General features: G+C 39.7%; 1 protein-coding gene across 4 annotated transcripts in view; it reads left to right on the top strand.

Moving 5' to 3' along the window:
- NCOA7 (nuclear receptor coactivator 7) overlaps positions 1-19,639 on the top strand; it is an 87,100-nt gene that overhangs the window by 10,787 nt on the left and 56,674 nt on the right. For all 4 annotated transcript variants that reach the window (XM_039568539.1, XM_039568540.1, XM_039568541.1 and 1 more), the window contains one exon: positions 14,481-14,612. In XM_039568539.1, the coding sequence (XP_039424473.1) occupies positions 14,563-14,612 (50 nt within the window). In that variant the 5' untranslated portion in view covers positions 14,481-14,562. The remainder of the gene's footprint in view (positions 1-14,480; positions 14,613-19,639) is intronic.

Here is a 19,639-nt window from a genome sequence, read left to right as displayed (position 1 = left end):
TTGCTGTAGTTAACTGTCTCATGGTTAAGTAGTGCCCCAGTCTGGTGGCAAGGGATTTATTTTACTCTCACCTTAAGAAGTATCATTTTTAGAATGCTTTTTAAGCAGCTGTACTGATGCCAAAGACCTGGGCACTTGTGATAAAGCTGGGTTTGATCTGTATGCAAATTTTGGTAGCTGCAGCAAACTCAGCAAAACTTTGTAGGCCAGAGAGTGTCTTGAGTTCTTCCTTCATACTTTCTCACAAAGGTTCGGATAATTCAGGGAAGCACTGAAGTGTATAATAATTTTACACATGAAGATTATTTGCATGATATTTAGAATTTATATGAAAAATAAATTCTTCTCTTATATAAGCAGTGTTTGACATTTTGTACTCTCTTTTTCCATCCTGGTTGCCGGTCAAACCTTTTGTAGTGAAGCTGCTGAAGACTCTTGAAGGTAGGAGCTGTGGTAATCTGTGACATAGAATCTGGTCTGTACCTTCTGTCCCAGCTCCAAAAACTTCTGAAATGCAGGTATTGTCTGGTAGCTGTGTGGTGTAATCAGTGACATCTTGGTGACGAAGGGTGAAGAACCAAGGAGATGAAAGATTTACTTCGTTACAGAACAGTGTGCTGAAATGTGGCCAGGTATGTGGTGACAGATTGACTTTGCCTTTTGTGAGCCAGTCACTTGTGGAGATCTGGCCCAAATGATTAACAGCTGATGAACATGACAATCTTCTTGCCACCCACATACGTGGAGTCAAGTCACAAGCAGCCTGGGTAATCATCAGGGCAGTTAGGAAACAAATTGAGAACCACAAAGGAATGACAAGGGTGGCTTTCTGCCGGTGCCATGAGTTGTTCTCCAGTCCTCATGGTTAGATACCTGCTGAAGAAATTTCATTTGATTTACAGGTAATTTGGGTTTTGGTTTTCTTCTGTGGTCTTGGTGTTTTTTTTAATGTATGGTGCTGGGCGGTGTTGGTTAGGTATGCCTTTTAGTTAGAGGTGAATAGAGGGTAGCATCACATCGGTGTGCAGAGGCTAGGCAAAAACTTCCTGTGATACTTGCATTTGTGTCCTGCTACAGTCATACTTACAGGATGGAAAGGAAAATATCCTTTGTTGGGCTTGTGCTCGTGTGGTTGCTCGCATCACACCACATCAAATGTCCATTTGTTTCCTTCTATCAGGAGTTCTAGATTCCTTAAAAAGGGGCTCTGCTGCTAACTGATCCCTCAGTGGACAAATTTTTAAGTGGGTTGTTTGTTTTGAAAATTGGTTTCTGTTTGTAGTGCATCATTTCTGTTAGTGCAAGTAACATGTTGGTTGTCATGAAAAGAGATTAAGGAGATGAAGATCAGTTTTCTTTTCCCCTGCACTGTTGACACTGTGCACCTGACCTTATTGCGTGAGAAGTAAGTTTCAGTGTTTTGTCAACTAGCTGTGTCCTTTTCTAAGCCCTTGTCTGGTAGTTCCCAGTCCCAGGCTGAGCCTGGAAGATAATAGGCAGGTTTTAGGGGCAGGGGACTAGAGACTGTTCTTGAAACCAAAATGGTACAGCAAAAACAAGAAATAGTGAATCTTCTACAGGGAGGTTGGAAAGAGCAAGGAACAAGAACCCTGGGAATGAACCAGACCTTATGCACTGATGGGTGTTGGAGGATTCTCCTGGCCTCCATGTGTGGCGAGCTGTGGGAAAAACATGGCATCCAGGAGAGCAGTTCCTAGCCCTTCTGCTCCACTATGAACACAGTTCAAGTTAAGTTTATTAGAAGAGCAAGGCAGGTGCTTTTGTTTCTTTGTTTTCCCTCAGGGTAGGAGATGTAGACGCAGACCCTGCAGAGCAATGTTGCTCCTTGCAGAATGGGACCCTGCTCCGTTAGGAATGAGCCATGATTGAAGGGTGCTGTGGGTAGTGTGTGCAAATGCAAGCGGAAAGCCAAAGAGGTTTGGAAAAGGAAATGTGGTGCAGCTGAAGGAGCCACTTGCAGCACCAAACCTGATTTTTAAGGTGCTTCGGAGGAGACATGTATTTCTTTTTACTTGGTAACTGTCACATGTTCATTTTGTTGTGTATCCCAGTGTAGGGTTTGGGATGTAAAGTTACAAAATGCATTTCTTGGGAAAAACTGTTATCCCTTAATAAATGGTAACAGTCCTTCAAAAGCCTCTCCTCTGGCTGGGGTTTTTTTGTTAAGTTTTTGTTTGTTTGGTTGGTTTGGTTTGGTTTTTTTTGTTCTTTTTTTAAGGATCGAGAAACTTTATAAAGCGTCAAACTTCCATGGATGACACTGGAATCAGGACTTCACATTCAGTACTGAGTACAGTTTTCAAATCTTAACTGCTTTGCTGTCAGCATTGTATTGCAATTGAAATAAAAAGTTCTACTGGGTACTGTGTTTTGCACCTCTTGTGTAAGTTTTGATTTCCTCTTCATGCCATGTACTATTTGTTGTGAATTCTGTGATGAAAGACCTGTGGATGATTTTCTCACTGAAAGGCTCTGGGATGACAGAATCCCATGTTATAATTTGGAATTTACTACATCTAGCCATGAAACATATCTCTCTTCCTGCTTCTTTTCACTTGTTTTTTTTTTGCCCCTTCTTTTTACTTCCCTGAGTCCAGCATGCAGATGTCTCAGAAAAGCAATTTTGACCTGTGGAAGCTAGACCTGTTAATGAGGTCAGCCCAGCCATATGTTTGGGATTGGACGGATGTGTTTAAATCCTAGGTCCTGTCATAATTATCAGCAAGACCATGAGTAGGTTTATGGTGAAACTTGATCACCTTAAAGGTCTTTTTAAACCTAAATGATCTTTGATCCTATGAATCTAGCTCTGAGGTAATACACTTTTCACAGGTAACGTGTCAGTCCTTTTTAACTACAATGCACCCTGATGGGATAGGTGCAAAGTGCTTTTCCAGTTTTTTTTAAAGTGTAGGTCTCTACCCAGTTTGGACAGATTTTCAAAGACAAATTTTAACACCAAAAATGGAAGGACTACAGTCCCTCAAAAATAGGTGCTTTAACATGGAAAAACGCAAAACAAAACCAAATCCAAAATTTGTTAATGCATTAACTGCTTTGGCTGGCTTCAACTTGAGAAGGGGCAAGGATGTAGCTATAAACAAGAGAACACAAAGTTTGTTTGAAATGCTACCAGCTATGTTAGGTGTCACCTGTGGTGAACAGAAATTTAGCAGCTTTCATCTTTGGGCCCCGCTTGTGCACATGTGTGCTTAGGTGTCACAAGCATAATCTGTATGAGTGAGTAGTCCCTCTGAATGCACTTGATACAGGAGTGATGCCTTAGGTTTTAACTTTCATATTTTTCAAATCCTGTACTGCCTAGTGTGTAACTCTGAAGTTTCTTGTGGCCTGTTAACTTCTGCTCTATCGTGCTAGGTAGACATAACAAAGCCTCTCCAGGCCTGCTCTCCAAGGACACTCAGATTGTCCTATGCCCAAAATGTGTAAACCAACATCTTAAGAGGAGGGTGAGCTTGGGGAAACTACATCATTAACTGAAGCTTTAGTTGGAGAATTAACCCTGATATGCAAATGAACCAAACATATAGAAGTGTGAAGAACTCGTGACCTGTTGTCCAACTTGGGGTGCATTTTGGCAATAGCCTCTGGCTCCCCAGGGTGTACCTTTGAAGGCCCTTCAAATAAATACCTACCTTTATTCTCTTATTCTTGTTTACTCTCTGTTTTAGGTGGCCCCTTCACACATCAGGAGTAGAGCTCAGAGTCTCTGTTGTGGTACCTGGTTGATGTGGCTGAGATGGATGGCTTTTGTGAAAATGCAACACTGGAGGAATTGAAGCTATTTGTCATTTTTCTGACTTTGTGGTGGTTGCTTCCCCCCCCAGCAAAAGGAAATACCTAGCTTCAGAATGCTGAGTTACTTTGTCAATACTGTCAGTGTAAGATGTTTGAATTTTAGTTTCAAAATCAGCCTGTTTTGTTCAACAAGAGAACCTCAGTTCTATAATAATGTTTAAAACACTTGAGTAGTCTGAAAGTAAAATATATACTGCTACTGCTTCACCAGAAAACTTCTACACATCTGTTTTTTATGCAACAGTACTCAAGCTTAATTCAGGTGTATTTTTAACTTTTTTTGTTGTTTAGCTAAGCCCTGAACTATCTCACTGATTGAACAGACGCCGAGTTGAGCAAGTTAAAGCCAGATTAGATATGCTGAAGAAAGGATGGCATGTAACAGTTTTGCATGAATCATAACATTGTTCTATCTTTTCTGCATACATAGACAGAGGTAATTTTACTTAACCTGAATAATTTTGAGCAGTTAGCACAAATGATTAGAACACACAAAAGTATAAAGAACTTTTCTGTTTCTGCTTCTGAAGAAGCAAACAGCTCTTCAAAGAGACCCTCTCTAATTAGTAGTAATTGTGACTGTGCTCCGGTATATAGCAAGGGGAATTCCGTTTGAGAGGGGAGTTTTTGCGCTGTATGTAGCACAAGGTGACTCGGTACAAGGTCAGCAACTGTGTGTAGTGTTTACAGGAATCTGGAGATGAAGGAAGGAAAAATGGTAAGATAATAGAGGTTTTCAGGATGTTTCAGAAGGGCAAGACAACTAAATAGTTTTCTGTTACACAATGCCTAAAGGGATTTTGCAAGGAAGAAGGAAATAATTAGAAACATTTCTGCTTTTAAAAACAGGATTTGGTCTATGCAGTGTGAAGAGACTTTGATTTATTGTTGATCATTGTAATTTTGATGCACCTAACACTGCCAGTATTGGAGAACCTATGAAGTTGCATAGGTGCAATGTAAGGGTGCACTCAACACACTGTAATGCAATACATTTTGCAGGTTAAGCAACTGAAAAGTAAATAGTGAATGTTTCCAGTGTTAATTTTGTACATTACAAATGTACAGGATTTTATGTTACAATTAAACTGTTCAATGTACTTAATATACATAAGTGTAAGCATATGACACAGTTCAGGTTGCTATGGAAACCTGGCATTTTGGTTCTGTTAACAGTGTTTCAGATAGGAAAACATTTGCATTGCATTACTCCTAGACTCCTTTCTGCCCCCACTCCTCAGCCTCCTTGCTTCTCCTTTGGGAGATAGATGACAGAGAAGAAGAGATGACCTGGAATTTGCATGAATCAGGGTCAATTGTAAAAAGAGGTGTTAAGCTGAAACTTAAAAACGATTATTTTACCTTCAAGTAGTTCTTGCGTCTGGTTGCTTTTTTGAAGTATTGAAGTATTTCAATACTTACCTTCCACAGTGTAGTGTCTCTGGGTTGATTTGAGGTTCTGTTGATTTGAGGTTCTTTTTCTAAACACCTGAAAATGATGGAGTGCTTTTTAAAGAGAAGTTTCCAGTAATTTTCACTGCATGATTATTTATATTGCTGGAAATGTGCTAGAAGTAAAAACCTGACCATTTCTAATGCTTCCTGTTAGACTGATGGATTTGTTCATTGTGGGTTTCTTGTTGCTTGATCTTGTCCTGTAAAGCATTGAGAACGTGTTAACCAAGTTTCATGGAGTACAATAGGAATATTTAATATAAACCTAACTTTATGCTTAAGCATTTTGGGACCTAAACTAATTAATAATTGTAAACAGTTAGTCATTTATGGTACCTGTGATTGACAGTATAGGTATTTGTGCCAAGCATCGAGCCACATCTTTGTGGTTTAAAGACTCTTCAAACACCAGTCTCTTTCTGCTCTACCTCAGCTTTATTTACATTTCGTATAAAGGCCTTTCTTGTGTTGGTGAGAAAAGAGCTGAGAAGAGAGCAAGTTTGCTGTGAAGCTGAAGTCATGCATTTGTCTTTCGTAGTCTGTTTCTCATCCCATGAATGCTGCCACTTATCTTTCCACGTGTGTGGTCGCTAATGCCCACAGAACAAAGTCGCTGCTCAGGGAGTCACACGGACGGTTTTCTGCCCAAGCTTGCTGCCGCAGGTCTGCCTGCTGTGGCAGAAGTGAGGGTGTGCAGCAAAGCCTGCTGGAAGGGGGTGTGAGCTGGCATGGTGGGGTATAAACTGAAATGCAGATACAGAGCCACTTCTGCTGAGTCTGCTGCGAGTCATTGGTGTGATAATTTTGGGTGGAGGAGTGTTACCAAGCAGCTGAAGTGGGCGAAAGGGAGAAAGGCAAAGGGCAGTAATACTTGAAACTGGTCTCTGCTTGCTCCATGGACAGATTCTAACAGCCCGAGACGAGAGAAAGCCCAAATTCTTTGTCTTGGCGCTTTGACTGGTCAGGGTCCCCTTGATCACCAAAGGATATTTACTGTGCTGTCTGCTGGCTTGCTGTCTGCTATGATGCTGCTGTTTTGACAGTGCAAATCCCACTTTGTGGCCTGTGTAACCTAATTCGTAGAAACAACTTGAGTGTTGCCAGCCCTGCAATATGTGACAGTGTGGCTCCAGCAGCCTTTAGCAGCTTTCTGAGTATGGGAAGAGAGGAATCTAAGGAGGACTTGATCATGTCCCTTATGAACCTTGTAGAGAACCTGTAATTCATTTGGTCTGGGTGTGATGTGGTTGCTTGTATGTATCTGTCTTGACCTTAACAAAACAGATGTACAAAGCTTTCTTTGAAATACTAAACAGATCATGAAACTAGCAGTTGTTAAGAGCAAGGAACATGATGGTGTCAACTGACAAAACAGCAAGGTAGTGCTAAGGGGATTGTCTAAATGCTAGTTGATGTGTTGAATGTTCATCAGTTTTTTTGTATTTTAGAAAACTGCAAATACTTGGTGTTTTAGTTGAATGCTGGGGAATACATACATTAAAAGTCTTTTGTGGGTATCCCTACATGCTCCAAGCAGAGGTAAGGGAACAGTGATGTCTGTCTTACCCTCTCTGGGTATGGTAAACTTCATCCTTTTGTAATTCATATAATCACAGAGTCGAAAAGACCTCCAAGATCATCAGATCCAATATTCAAACAAATCCATATGGTAAAGTGCCATGTCTGCTCATTTTTTTGAACACTCCAGGAATGGTGACTCCACCACTTCCCCGGGGAGTACAATCCAATCCTTAACCACTATTCTAGTGAAGAATTGTTTCCTTATATCTACCCTGAACCTCCCCGGCACAATTTAAGGCCTTTTCCTTGTGTCCTGTTACTAGTTGCCTGGGAGAAGAGGCTGACTGCCACCTCCCCACCTCTTCTTTCAGGTAGTTGTAGAGGGCAACACTGTGTATACCTGTACAGTGTGAGTGTGGAAAGCTGCAGGGTCAGAGGGCTTGGACTTGATGCTTAATGGAATTGGGGTAGGTTGAAACAGGAGATACAGTAAGATGAAGGTATTAATTATTTTAAAACATCTGCAGCAATGTTCTTGTTGGCCTAAAAATGAAAATCTCCCCAGGTGGCCTGATTTTCAACAGCACTGCACTTTTATGTTTGGAATAGCATAGCACTCTGCCTGTTAATAGTTTATGCTGTGTTTTGTAACCAGTTTCTGTCTAGCAAATGAAGCTGAGTTAAACAGTAAAATATATTGTTCCATATGGAAAATGCATCTGGTGATGTTCAGTGGCCAATGAGGGAAGATTAAATCTTGATGTTTTTGTCTCGTGACAACCTGACTGGTGATGTGGAATTTCTTAGCTCATTTGCTTCCCCTTATTCTGTGTGAAACGTAACAGCCTGAGTTAGTGGGTTAAAGCCTCTTCCCAAGTAAGGCAGGAATAATTCATCTGGAGAGTTCTTTGGAGCTGAATCAAGTTTTGTTACTGTTCTGTTTCTGAATCAGAAATGTTTCTGTTACATTGATTCTCATTTTATTTGTTCTTGTGGACAGTGTTGGAAATCCAGTAGGGGAACTGAAGGTGATCTAAGCTTAGCCTGTTCTTACTCCATTAATAGGGAATGAAAATGCTTGAACTTTTAGTTTACTACACCACTGTAGGGAGGATAATAACCTCCTAAACATTGTATCCTGTTCGTCAAGAGCAAGGGTGATTGTTTTCTTTGTCTGTCTTATTTCCAGATCTTATTTTCACTGTCCTTGAGAGCCCACAGCATGCAAATAGCCACGTTGAATCTCTTTGTTTCTCTCTATTTGGAGACACAGAAATTTTGACTGTTCTGTGTTTAATATGAACAAGAAGTCTAGAAATTGCTTCTGCTTACACATTTATTTTCAGTCTCTTAATTTTTGTATTTTTATTCTTTGTGGATTTTAAGAGTGCACCCTTGTCACAAGAAACGTGGGAGGCATAATACTTCAAAGATTAAAAGCATAAAGAGGGGTTATTCACCAAGCAAGGGTCGAGTGAACCTCAGGTGGAGTAGCTCTCCTGGGTTAGTTTAGCACCCACCAATTATGTGTAATGGACTGAAACTTCTTTATAGAGCTTATTAATGTTTTAGAAATATCTGCACACTTTACATCATAATAATGTAACTATGTAATTGTATTAAAATAATTCCATATTTCAGATAGCTTTAGAATAAACAATTTTTTGTCCACTCTAATGAATGTATTAAGTCTGTGCTGTGTTTTACTTCCTCGTGCTGCATACTTTTCTGAAAGCTTCCAATCTCATTTTTTCCTAGGTCATTTTTCCTAAAGAAAAGAGTAAAAAAAGTTGTAGCTTACTCTCTTCTCTTTCCTGGCTTTGCATTTCTGTTACTACACCAAGTAAAATATACTAGCAGAACCTAAAAGCAGTAGAACTCAACCTGGTTAGTCCAGTCAATGAGGCATTAATGCTGCAAAGTTTAGTATTTCTCATAATGTGCAAGTGTGCATTCACCTTCCTGGTTTTAAAAATGGGAGGTCTATGGAAATGAATGCAAGAGTGATTATTAGTGTTTTGGCTTGTGAAGCTTAATAATAGGCATTTATATGACCAGTAGCAAATTAAAATGTCTCCTGTGTTAAACTGTTTCTGTTGCCTTATGTGGTGTGTGTTTTTATTTATTTGCATCTGCACAGTGCTCTGGTAACTGCATTGGGCTCATCAGAGGCACAACTAGCACCCCCCAAGGGTTCAATTTCAGATCTAATACGCTGAAACTCCTTCCCTTCTATCTGTGATTTGTTCTACAATTGCTTACTCTTACAACATGATAGATATTTTTATTATTGCTCTTGAAGTACTACAAACATATATTTTCTTTTTTTTGGTCTTAGTACTGGCTTATTGGTGTAACCCTTGTCATCTCTCGTGCTGCATCTTTTAGGGGTCAGAATTGGCACATGTACCCAGAAGGCTTGTTATTCGTAAGAAGCAGACACTCAGTTGCAGAGTTGCAGATCTAAGGCAGATCATTAGTAATGCTTCACGTCTGTGCATGACCAGTTTTGAATTCTGCAGGTGATAGGAAGCATGCAGTGCTGTGAACAGATGTGTGTGGTGTTTTTAGTCTCAGGGGCAGAGGTATCATAGAGAAGTAAAAGTAAAAAATTACTGTTGTGTGGGACACTGTACCAGAGAGCAGATGAGAGCTATGTGGCGTGTCTGGGCAGCATCCTGTTCCCTCAGCACACTGAGGTCTCCCTGCTGCATCCTTGCTGTGGCCATGTCCGCTTGGCTGTCCCACTGAGGGTCTTGTGCCTTAATCTGCTCTGCCTTCCTAACTGGAAAATTTGTGCTTGGACCTCTCACCTTCCTGCTTGTTGTTCACAGTGTGATTGTTGTCACTGTCTCTTGCATCATGAGGCTCCTGCTGAGATTTGGAATACACTACCCTTGACTTGGTTTTCCTAAAGTCAGTTAATTTTTTTTTTCATACATGCTGAAGGAGCCGAGTGAGCCTGGATCCTCAGAGGAGTTAGGCTTTTTATTTTCTTCTGTGGATCTGAGCTGTAATTCCTGTGTATATACCTGCAGAGCCAGATGAAATCGAGACTGTGCTATTGGTTTCCAAAGTTAGTCAGTTTAAATTTCATAGAAAATAATAACTATCTCCTTGTCAAAGTAGTCTCCTCCCGTGTTCTCATTGCTGCAGGTTATTGAGGCTGGTAGATTAAAGCTGCTGGGAGGATACTTGCACCCGTTGTTCTTCTGCTCTCATTTGAGCATGTGGAGGCAATTCTTACAGTTCAGCTCCCCATATGCAAAGCAGGGAATTATATAATTTTCTTACCTTGTGAAAGGTTGAGGGATATTGACTCTACAGGATCATGAAAAATATGTCCAGAGAATTGCGTGATCTTGAATGTTTCTTTTTCTCTGCATGTTTTTCCAGGACTTACAGTGGGTACAGATGGTCAGAGACAAGCTATCAAGTCCACTGAATGTTCTAAAAATAATCCTTGGCTTCTGCATTGCTGTGCTGTTATATGTACTATTGTTCATGTGCATGGTTTTGGAAAATAATGCCCACAACTGAAGGATTGCTTGTTGATGCTTTAGAGCCAGCAGACAGAATTTCTGGGGGCTTACCCCTGAGCGCAGCAAGCAGGACTTTTTCTTGTGTCATGAAAATGTGAACTACTTAAACTGCAAGTAGCAAGGTACATTATTCTTCATGCATGAGAAGGGAAGGAAAAGGCAGAAAAAATAGTTTTGAGAAATTGGTAAATCTATCAAAGTCTTTAAAGGGTGCTCTATTCACATACTAACTTATTTTTAATGTTCCACTTCCCTTTGTTTATATTTGCACTTAGAGCATCTTCTGCTGCTACTTGGAATGTACCAGTGCAGGAAGCTGCTGTCCTGCACTGCCAGGTTGCAGGGAGCACAGCAGGACCTGGAGGCAGGTACTGGAGGTCTTGGAAGCATGGTGACAATTGAAGTGGTGTGGGTATCCACGGTCAGGAGTTCACTCTGTTCCTGTGATTATTATATTTTAAAAGCTTTTTTTTTTCCATTTGTGGCCTTGCTGGAGCATTCCCCTCCTAATTACAAGTTTTCAGTAACATCCCCAAAACTCCCTGGTAGCAAGACTAGATAGACAAAGCAAGTATCCAGAAATGAGTAAATATGAATTAAAATACCCAGAGCAATAGGACTAAAATCAGAAAGAAGAGTATATTTTTATGTATTTTGTTCTTTTCTTTATGTAACTATCACGTGGTGACACTGGCTGAATTTGGAGAGTGGCAATTTTTTAACAGGCTCCTTAATGAAATGCATTGTTTGGTAATCAGGTTTACCTTGAAAATGCCAAATTAAAGAATTAGCATTGCTGTAGACATGTAATATAAGCTTTTCAAAATCTACTTCTGTTTCAGTGTGTAGAACATGTTAAACTGAGCCTGAAATTTATATAAAATCAGCTTTGTCATCATTTGAGTTTGGACTGAACTCATGATATATGACTAAGGTGTCCGTTTCTCAGCATATAAATATCCCCCAAATATGTACATTTTTAATAGTCTGCTGATTCAGTATTTGTCTGTATCAGAAATGAGCTGCCAGGAAACCAAGATTCATTTTAACCATGTAGCCTCAATAATGTTTTAAGCAGGTAATAAAGAATACCTTGGATTTTTTTCTTGTAAGATACCAAAGGACAGATAGGGGAGAAGTGTGGAGTAGGTTTGCCTTTTTTGATGTAACTTTAAAATGTCAGTGACAACCTATAAAGTAAATGTGGGTTTTGTGCTGTAACTACTTAAAAAACTAAAAAATGAAAAGGACCTCTCAGAAATACTAAATACTAGTTTTCTGTAGCAATTAACTGCAGTCTGTGCTATGTTCCTTCTAGCTGTCAGGCTTTCTCTTTTGTTTTTCCCTTTAGGGCAACTAGTACAAAATTCCCAACAACACAAGTAAACTCAGAACTTCAGAAGTCAGCCTTCCTAATCAGTTCGCTATTTCTAATACTATGTTTTCAAAGTGTAATTTTAAGACTTTAATATGCCTCTCTAAAACAACACCGTTGTTTCTTCTGAGAAGGTAAACTAAGTAAGTTTTAAGTCAACAGGGTGGAATCTGACATTAAATTACTCTATTATGAAAATTTACTCTAATTGGTGACTGGATATTATATTACTGTATATTTTTATTAGCAAAAGAAAAGAATTGCCTGAATGTCTTTGATGTGTCTGGTCTGTGATTAGCATTCCAATTTTCTGAGTGCCCATCTGTTATGAATATAATTACTTAATTTTTAAAAATTCTTGATTTATTCCTCCTCACCCTGTAAAAGGACTTGGAGTTGCGTTTGATGTGAGAAGAACCGGCTCCATATCCATGTTGCCATTGCTGGCTTTGGTTAGCACTGATGAAGGCAAACAGCAGACCTCACTCTTGGGGAGCTGAGCAGTGCCTCGCTGGTTTGGCACTGGCACCTCCTGTAGCATCTGTGGTTAGGTCCAGGCTTAACCTCCTCTCTCCTTTTTTGTGCCCCTTTTTGCTGGAGCAGGGGGTGGCTGCTCCGGCACTGGGCCTGACAGGGATGTGGGCAGGCAGGGGTTTCTTCTCCTGGCTCCCTGGGTAGGAGTGCTCCCTTTGTCTGCCAGCCTGCAGCAGGCCAGTGACTTCCCTGGCTGGGGATGTTAGATGATGGGAGGGGAAGAGAATAAATGGAAAGAGCATACCACTGACTCTTGCGTGGGATTAGGCAGTGAGGACAGATCTGTCTTGCCTCTGTTCATCCCAGCTGACCTTGTTTCAGTGAGGTGAGGGACTCTTCCCTCTTCTCATTCCCTTCGGTCCTGCTGTCATTGTGGTCATGGGCTTAGTACTATATTGATGCTTTGGGGTTATTTAATAGTTCTTGGTCTCAGTGTGAGACTCAGCTCTGGCCTCTCAGTGCCCTCATGCCGCATCACAGTGTAGTGAAGGCAAAGCAGGTGAAGGGGGAAAAGTGGTTCCTCTTTCTTTGAACTGTTTTTGTAATTCACTGGGGAGGGTGTAGTTGTACACTTTGAAAGACTTACTGTAACTCAAAGGCAGTGCTCATGAAGCCACCAGTTTTGATCCTCTGAAGATCTAAGAACCTGCCCCAATAGGGAAGATAGAGATGCATCAGAATGCTCAGGAAGTTTGTGGTATCTTCATACAGACTGAACATCTGAGCAGGCCAATTTGTTCTGGTGCTGCTGTTACGCTATTGTCACGTAGGTTTCTGTGACCAGGTGAAGACTGCATCATGCGTTATCTTGCAGACATAAAATAGTATTCTCTTCATAAAGGTAAAGATATCAGATATTTGCCATTTAAAGAGTACCCATTACTGTAAGACTACCTGATGTGTGAAAATCAGAGCAACTTGATTCTTTTTGATGCACTGGATGCATTCAAAAGTAATGAGTAAGAAAAAGTGCATTTTGAAGTAATGAGCTTCATATGCTCTGGACTGATCATCCATCAATAATGAGAGAAAATTGTGGCAAGCATTTCTAGTAGAATCTAGCGTCATTTGTTCTTGGCCTTTTCAAGTAGATTAGTCTGTCTTTGCTGCATCATCTCTTTTGTTGACATCTGGCAGTTTGTAGCTTGTGATCTTTTAATGCAGGGGAAAATAATGGGAACTGATTAGGTCCCAGAGGAATTTTTCTTCTTTTGCTATGAATCATAATTTATATGGCTTCCCTTTCTTTGTTATACAGCCCATTAGACTAAAATGTTTAGTAGTAACTTCTGGTTTGAGTTTATTCTGAAATACTGATAAAAAACTCTAAAGTTAACTTATTTAGTGCCTGTGCACAAGCTATCAGGGTAGGTTAAATGTATATTGAGGAGCGGAAAATGATAAAACATCTTGGCAGGGGTCTTGGACAGCAGTTGATGTGGGATGTTGTTAATTACAGTAATTACAAAGCAGTTCAGAAATTCTCAGGTCCTGGTTTCCAGGTGCCTTGGTACAGCATTCTGCCAAGAGGTGGTGGTCTTCGTGTCGAAAACCAGTATTACTGGTCTCCTTTTTTTTTTTTTTTTTTAAACTTCTAGATAACCTTCCCCTTGTCCTGCCTATCTCAAGGTGATTACACTTCATCTGGAGAACCAGAGGTCCATCTTGTTTCTCCCTCTATAGTTGTTTCAACGTGCATATTGGTCACAACAGTCAAACCTTGTATAGATGTAGATCACTCTTTTTTCCTTTACATTGTTTTAAAACTTTCAGATCTCTCACAATTTTATAGTATTTTTAGTAATTTAAAATTTAAATTCAAAGTGAGCATTGTGTGTCTTACTGGTTTTACTGTTTGTATTATGTATTTCCAAAGCTTCTCTTGGTCTGCCTGTCTAGGAAACACATGAGACCTGGAAGATTTTTTTGGTATAAACTTGAAAGTAGTTTAATCTTTCCAGAGTTTTAAAACTTGATGCTGCTCTTTAGGTTACCGGCTTTGCAAAATGTCTTTTCCACTGCTGAGAAACTGGCCTGAGTGCATTTATTGGTTTGTCTTATTGTATACTAAGTGGATATTGCACAGCAAACACTGGTTAAAGTTTTACTTTGCTTTGTCACTGGGTCAGTTGTATTTCCACAACCTGTTGGGTTTTGTAGGTGTTGTTGACATGTTGATTTATGAACTTCCTGTTTTTAACTGTTATATACAGGAGACTCTACCTGGATATGAGGTACTGACGGGAAAAAGAGCATCTCACTTGGCTGCTCACCTTGCCCATTTGACTGTAAATAATGGAGACCAAGGAAGAGAAGAAGGAACGGCGACAAGGCTATTTTGCTCGGTAAGCTTACAGGGCTTATTTCAATGTTCATTAAAATACAGAACTCCTTATTCTGCCTTTTTCACAAGGCTTTATGACTTTTCAAGTATGTATAAAAATGAAGCCCATGCTGCAGTATGTATCCAGAAGGTGCTTTCCTTGTTGTATCCCTGATACTGGAGTGGCCATTTTTTTCTTTTGGGTTGTAGAGGAGACTTGAATTATAATTCTAATTTGTAATATTAAACTGTTCTTGGGAACTCAGTTACAAATTGCATTGCATTTGGGCTTCTGGCATTGAGTTCCTGGACAGTGTTGATGAAAACAAGGCATATCTGAAACATGTGTGTGTTTAAACCTGAAGTTTATTTGATTTCAAATAAAGCACAGATTAAGCAGTATTATCTCAGACTAATTGCGAAAGGGTAAGCTGGCTAAACCATATCATCTTTGTAAATAAAAGCAATGTTTTTTCAATCAATCATTTTTATCACTTGGAATTAATGATTGGTGATTTTTAAGAAATAAGTGATATTGCTTTCCTAATAACTTGTCTTTGTTAATTTAGCAGGTCTCTAATCATCTCTGAGCTCTGATGTACAAGAACAACCAAAGCTCACTTACTCTTGGGAGGGGATAGGAAATGGGTTTAAAAAACATCTTTGCCTCAAGGATGTTTTCTGTTCTGTTGAAGAGGAGAATAGCATCCTCTCTCCACTCAGTACTAAATAACTGGAAACTAAGTGCATTACAGACATCTAGAGACATGCCTGTCACAACATTTAGAAGTAGTGTGGGGAAAAGTTGCTGCTTCTTTATTGCTATTCAGGTTCTATGTAAGGGTGGCTAAAGACTGGAGGCAGTTTTGGTCATGTGTTGATGTCTGGTGACTTGCTTTCCATTTGGAGAAATGCAGTTATGTTGATGTTGGCAGAATGCTGCAGTTTGGGATTCTGAGAAGGGGAAGTGGATAATGGCACCTAAAACAGAGGGGGCATTATGAAGGATAAAGCAGAAGTAGCTAAAGGATTGTACTAAGGAACAAGTAATTTTGTGTTAAAGAAGACTCAGGCTTTGAGACAGATGTCTGAGTAAGACGCTTTAGTATTGAGAATGTTTTGTGTTTTTTCTAAGTGCTGTCTGCTAAGCAAGTGGAAAGCCTCAAGAGGCTTTCAGGAAAGTCCTTGACAATTGTATTTAATCTGCTTTTCTCTGTCATCTTGTGAGTGTTTTCTTTTAAAAATTCACAGGGGCAGCATGCCTTGTTTGGGCATAGGACATTTAGCCAGGTTCAAAAACATCTGAAATCAGTTCATAGTTCTAGCACTTAGCTGCTGTGTAGCTTTGGGGGGGATCACCTGTCTTTTCCCTCCCAGCTTTCATCTTTTTTTTTTATATATATTGCAGGCCCTTATGTGAAGTCCTCACTCTAAGCAAAGCCATGGATGATTTTTACAAGAATGTGCATGCAGACCCTCAGGTCATGTGTTAATAGAAGCTGAAGTCTGTCAGTAGGTGTCATGCCCAGCTTTTCTTCCTGTACATTGTCTGTGTGTGCAGACAGGGACAGAAGCAGAACTTCATTTGCATTTAGCATCCTGAGTGTAGCACGCTTCCTATAGTAAACAGGTGCCACAGGATCTTGCAGATGAACGGTGTAAATGCTTTGCATGATGACCCATATAAATGTCATATGAATACCTGAAAATAATAGGCAGATTATATTGCCTTTAGTACAGACAGTTCCAACCATGTCCCTGGGTTTTTTTAAACTTTTAAAAATTTTGACTTGACACAGAAGTTACCAGATTAGTTTCCTCATATTGGGACCCAGATAATTTAATCAGATGCATGCTTTGGTGTTGCTACCAGTTTGGGATGTTTTGTACCTTGGAATTTGTGGAAGGTTGTTCTGTCCTTAAATTTAAGCACCCAAGTTTGGTAAGTTCTGACTCTCATACACTTTTGTGTGCTGCTTCAAACATGCTGCTTTTCATGCCAGCTTGGGCTCATATGTATTAAGCTAAGAGCAACCTTAGCTGGTTCCCAATCATGTGCACCTCTGTACTTCCATTACTGTATTTTTCCCTGTATTATTACTATTATGTTTTGTGAGTCTAAGATAAGAGTAGTATTTACAAAATCTAAATTTATGTAAACATCCTCCTGAAGCAAAGACTCTTCACCTCACCTTTACTTTAATCTTGTTGTTTTTGCCTGTGATCAGATGCTCATGGGAGAAGACTCTGCTATTTACTAAGGAAGAGAATGGGAAATGGATTAGACTTTTTGCCAGCAGGAGGAAAATCTGTGCTTCTTGTCAGAAGGGTGGGGAAAAGGACTCCACTCAGGGCTGAGAAGAAGGATCCCTTTTGCTTATGTCCTGGTTATAAAGGGGAAAATGTTTATATTCAATGCTGGTGGAATAAAATATTTAATATAGTCCACTAAGTACCTACAAATGAAAATACATGAATTTTAATAGAAAATCTCACTCTTTAACGTGAGGGGAAAGGTTATTATTATGTTAACAAGGTGAAAAGCATTAACTGAAAAATGGGAGATGATGCTTTTTCTCTTAAGCTTCTGCTAACAGAAACCCAAGTTCTGTGTTGGCAGAGCTGGGGAACATGTGAACATGAGCAGTGGGACAAACAGTTCCCTTACTGGCCTGCCAGCATCTCAAAGTGTCTGACTTCCCATCAGAAGCTGGCTTTTGGTCTTCAGGGTAGTGTAATCTTGGTGCTTCCTGGGCAGCTTTTGGTAGGGGTGGTGCTCAGTGTCTGAGTGATTATGCTTGCAATTGTTGGAAGGGTTAGCTTGAGAATCCCAAAATATGTGCAGACAAACCAGCTCCTGAATTGCAAGACCAAGATGAACATGAAATTGTCTGCATCTCTGTCCCCAAAATTTATTGTTGTTTACACATTTATCCTTTAAAATATGTGAAATTGCTCTGTAGAAGAGACCCACTCAGCCATCATATCTCTCCACTACACATAGTTATGGTCTGAGTGCCTCAATTTTCCCAGGTCTTTCCCCCTCCCTCTGGCAAGTGAAGCTGAAATAAAACCTTCCCCCATCAGTTTTTGCTTTTTACGAAATGCAACTTTACCCACTCTGTTTTGTGGTAAAGGGCTTACTTTTTGCCTTAGTTGGCAGAAAACGAAAAAAGTGATTTTTTCGAACAAAATAGAAATGTCTTCAAAGCTTTTTAAAGAGATTTCTTGTGTAGGTAAGATGTTACGTCTTGTGGGAGTTTAACAGGCAAGAAGTGAAAGTATAAGAGTAACATGTGAGCATAAATTTCTCTTATGCAATAAGTCCTTATTTAACTGTTACTCCTACTTAAAGACTATTCTGTGTAGTTAAGTTTTCTTGCCTTATTTTCCCAACCACATTTGTAGGTTTTTCTGTTGCCTTCTGTGTCACTGGCTCCTGAACGCACCAGTATCTGTGCTGGTATTCAGCAAGTCCAAAAACAGATGGCACAGTGTAATGGATGTACAGTGGCACATCTATGTATATTGATTCTACTGTGACATTTGGTGCTTTTTATTGTGATTATGTGCCCGTGAACCTGGGTACAACTTCCTATTTCCCTCTGCCTGTGCATCTTCCCTCTCACCTTAAAGAATGGAGAGCCTCTCTGTTTTCTTTTGCCCATTGTATAGGTTTGAGTTCAGGGGTATGTCACCTCATAAAATGAATAGCCATTAAAATTTTAGCTTAATTTAGAAAGAAACTACCAAAATGAGTGTTGTGTATCACGCAGAAAGAATTTCCTTGGGTGTAAATTGGTAGTCTGGAAAGCTGAATGTATAGCTTGAAACTGGAATTGATTTGCTTGTGCTATTGTGTGATGCTAGATATCTTTGGACAAGCAGTTAAAGGAGATGAGAAATCATAAGGGAAGAGTTTAAACAGTTTTTGAAAGAATGACAAAAGGGACTATTTCAGTTTCAAGTTTTCTGTGTCTCAGCATTCATCACAGCAAGTTACTGAGCATTTTCCATGCTTTGTACAATCCTGTGTCAAGTAGCTGCCTACTACTGTCTTAGCAGGGAAAACAAGTAAGCATGCTTTATTTGAAAGAATGCTGCTTTTCAACAAGTTGACCAAAATACTTACATCAGTTTTATTAATTGTTATGGTGACCTTAATCTGAAGAATATGTGTGGAGATGAGCTGTAAAAATGATACTTACATTGAGTGTCCAGGGGAATTACGAATTTTAGTTTTCAGTTTCTTTTTGGTTACCATTGAGAGCCAAATTTCTGAAGCCAAAGATGAAGCACTTTATTCTCACTGGGATTTGGGTGCTTTTGTGTTTATTGCATTTACATTTGTCTTACTACTGTCACTCTTTTGAGAAAACTACATAAATGTCTAGGACATGCTTCAAAGGCCATCCCAGTAGGCAGAGGCTCCCTTTAGCTCCAGATTGCTAATACTTTGACAGAACCTGAAGCCAGTTGTATAACTTGATGCTCACCTCCTGTTTCCTTATCATGTCAAGATCTAAGGGAAATAAAGGAATTCACAGCACATTCTAAGTTAATTTAGATTCTTGGCTTAGATAACTAAATTTACATCCATACAGATGAAGGTTTATACATTAAACCCAAGATTTAAAAAATATATGAGTGTTTACTGCAGTTGTTGTTTACTTGTTACCAGCTCCAATTACAGCTTTTTCCCCCTTCTAATTATTTTTAATGCTTAAAAATGAATAAAACCATACAAGTGGTGTACAGCTCTTCAGTCACATAGTTGACTATGACCTAACCTTAGCTTTCCTTTTAAGTATTCACAATTCCCACAGTAGGAATCACTGATACATAGCTACTGAGCTGTAAACAGCTAGAGTCTGGAAAGCTTAGCTGGGGAAGGCATTATATGTACTTGTCATGTTGTTATGGTTTTTCCCTGATCCTTGCTCTTGGCAGCTGTTGGAAGCAGGATGTTGCCTTGCACAGACCCTTGGTCTGTCATGCTGTGGTCATTCCTTTGGTCAGTCTTTTGCATATTGCAAGCTATCAGATTTA

This window comes from Corvus cornix, chromosome 3 (genome assembly GCF_000738735.6).
Source record: "Corvus cornix cornix isolate S_Up_H32 chromosome 3, ASM73873v5, whole genome shotgun sequence".
NCBI lineage: Eukaryota > Metazoa > Chordata > Aves > Passeriformes > Corvidae > Corvus > Corvus cornix.
Note: the sequence above shows the minus strand (reverse complement) of the source record. Positions and strands in the feature narration are given on the sequence as shown.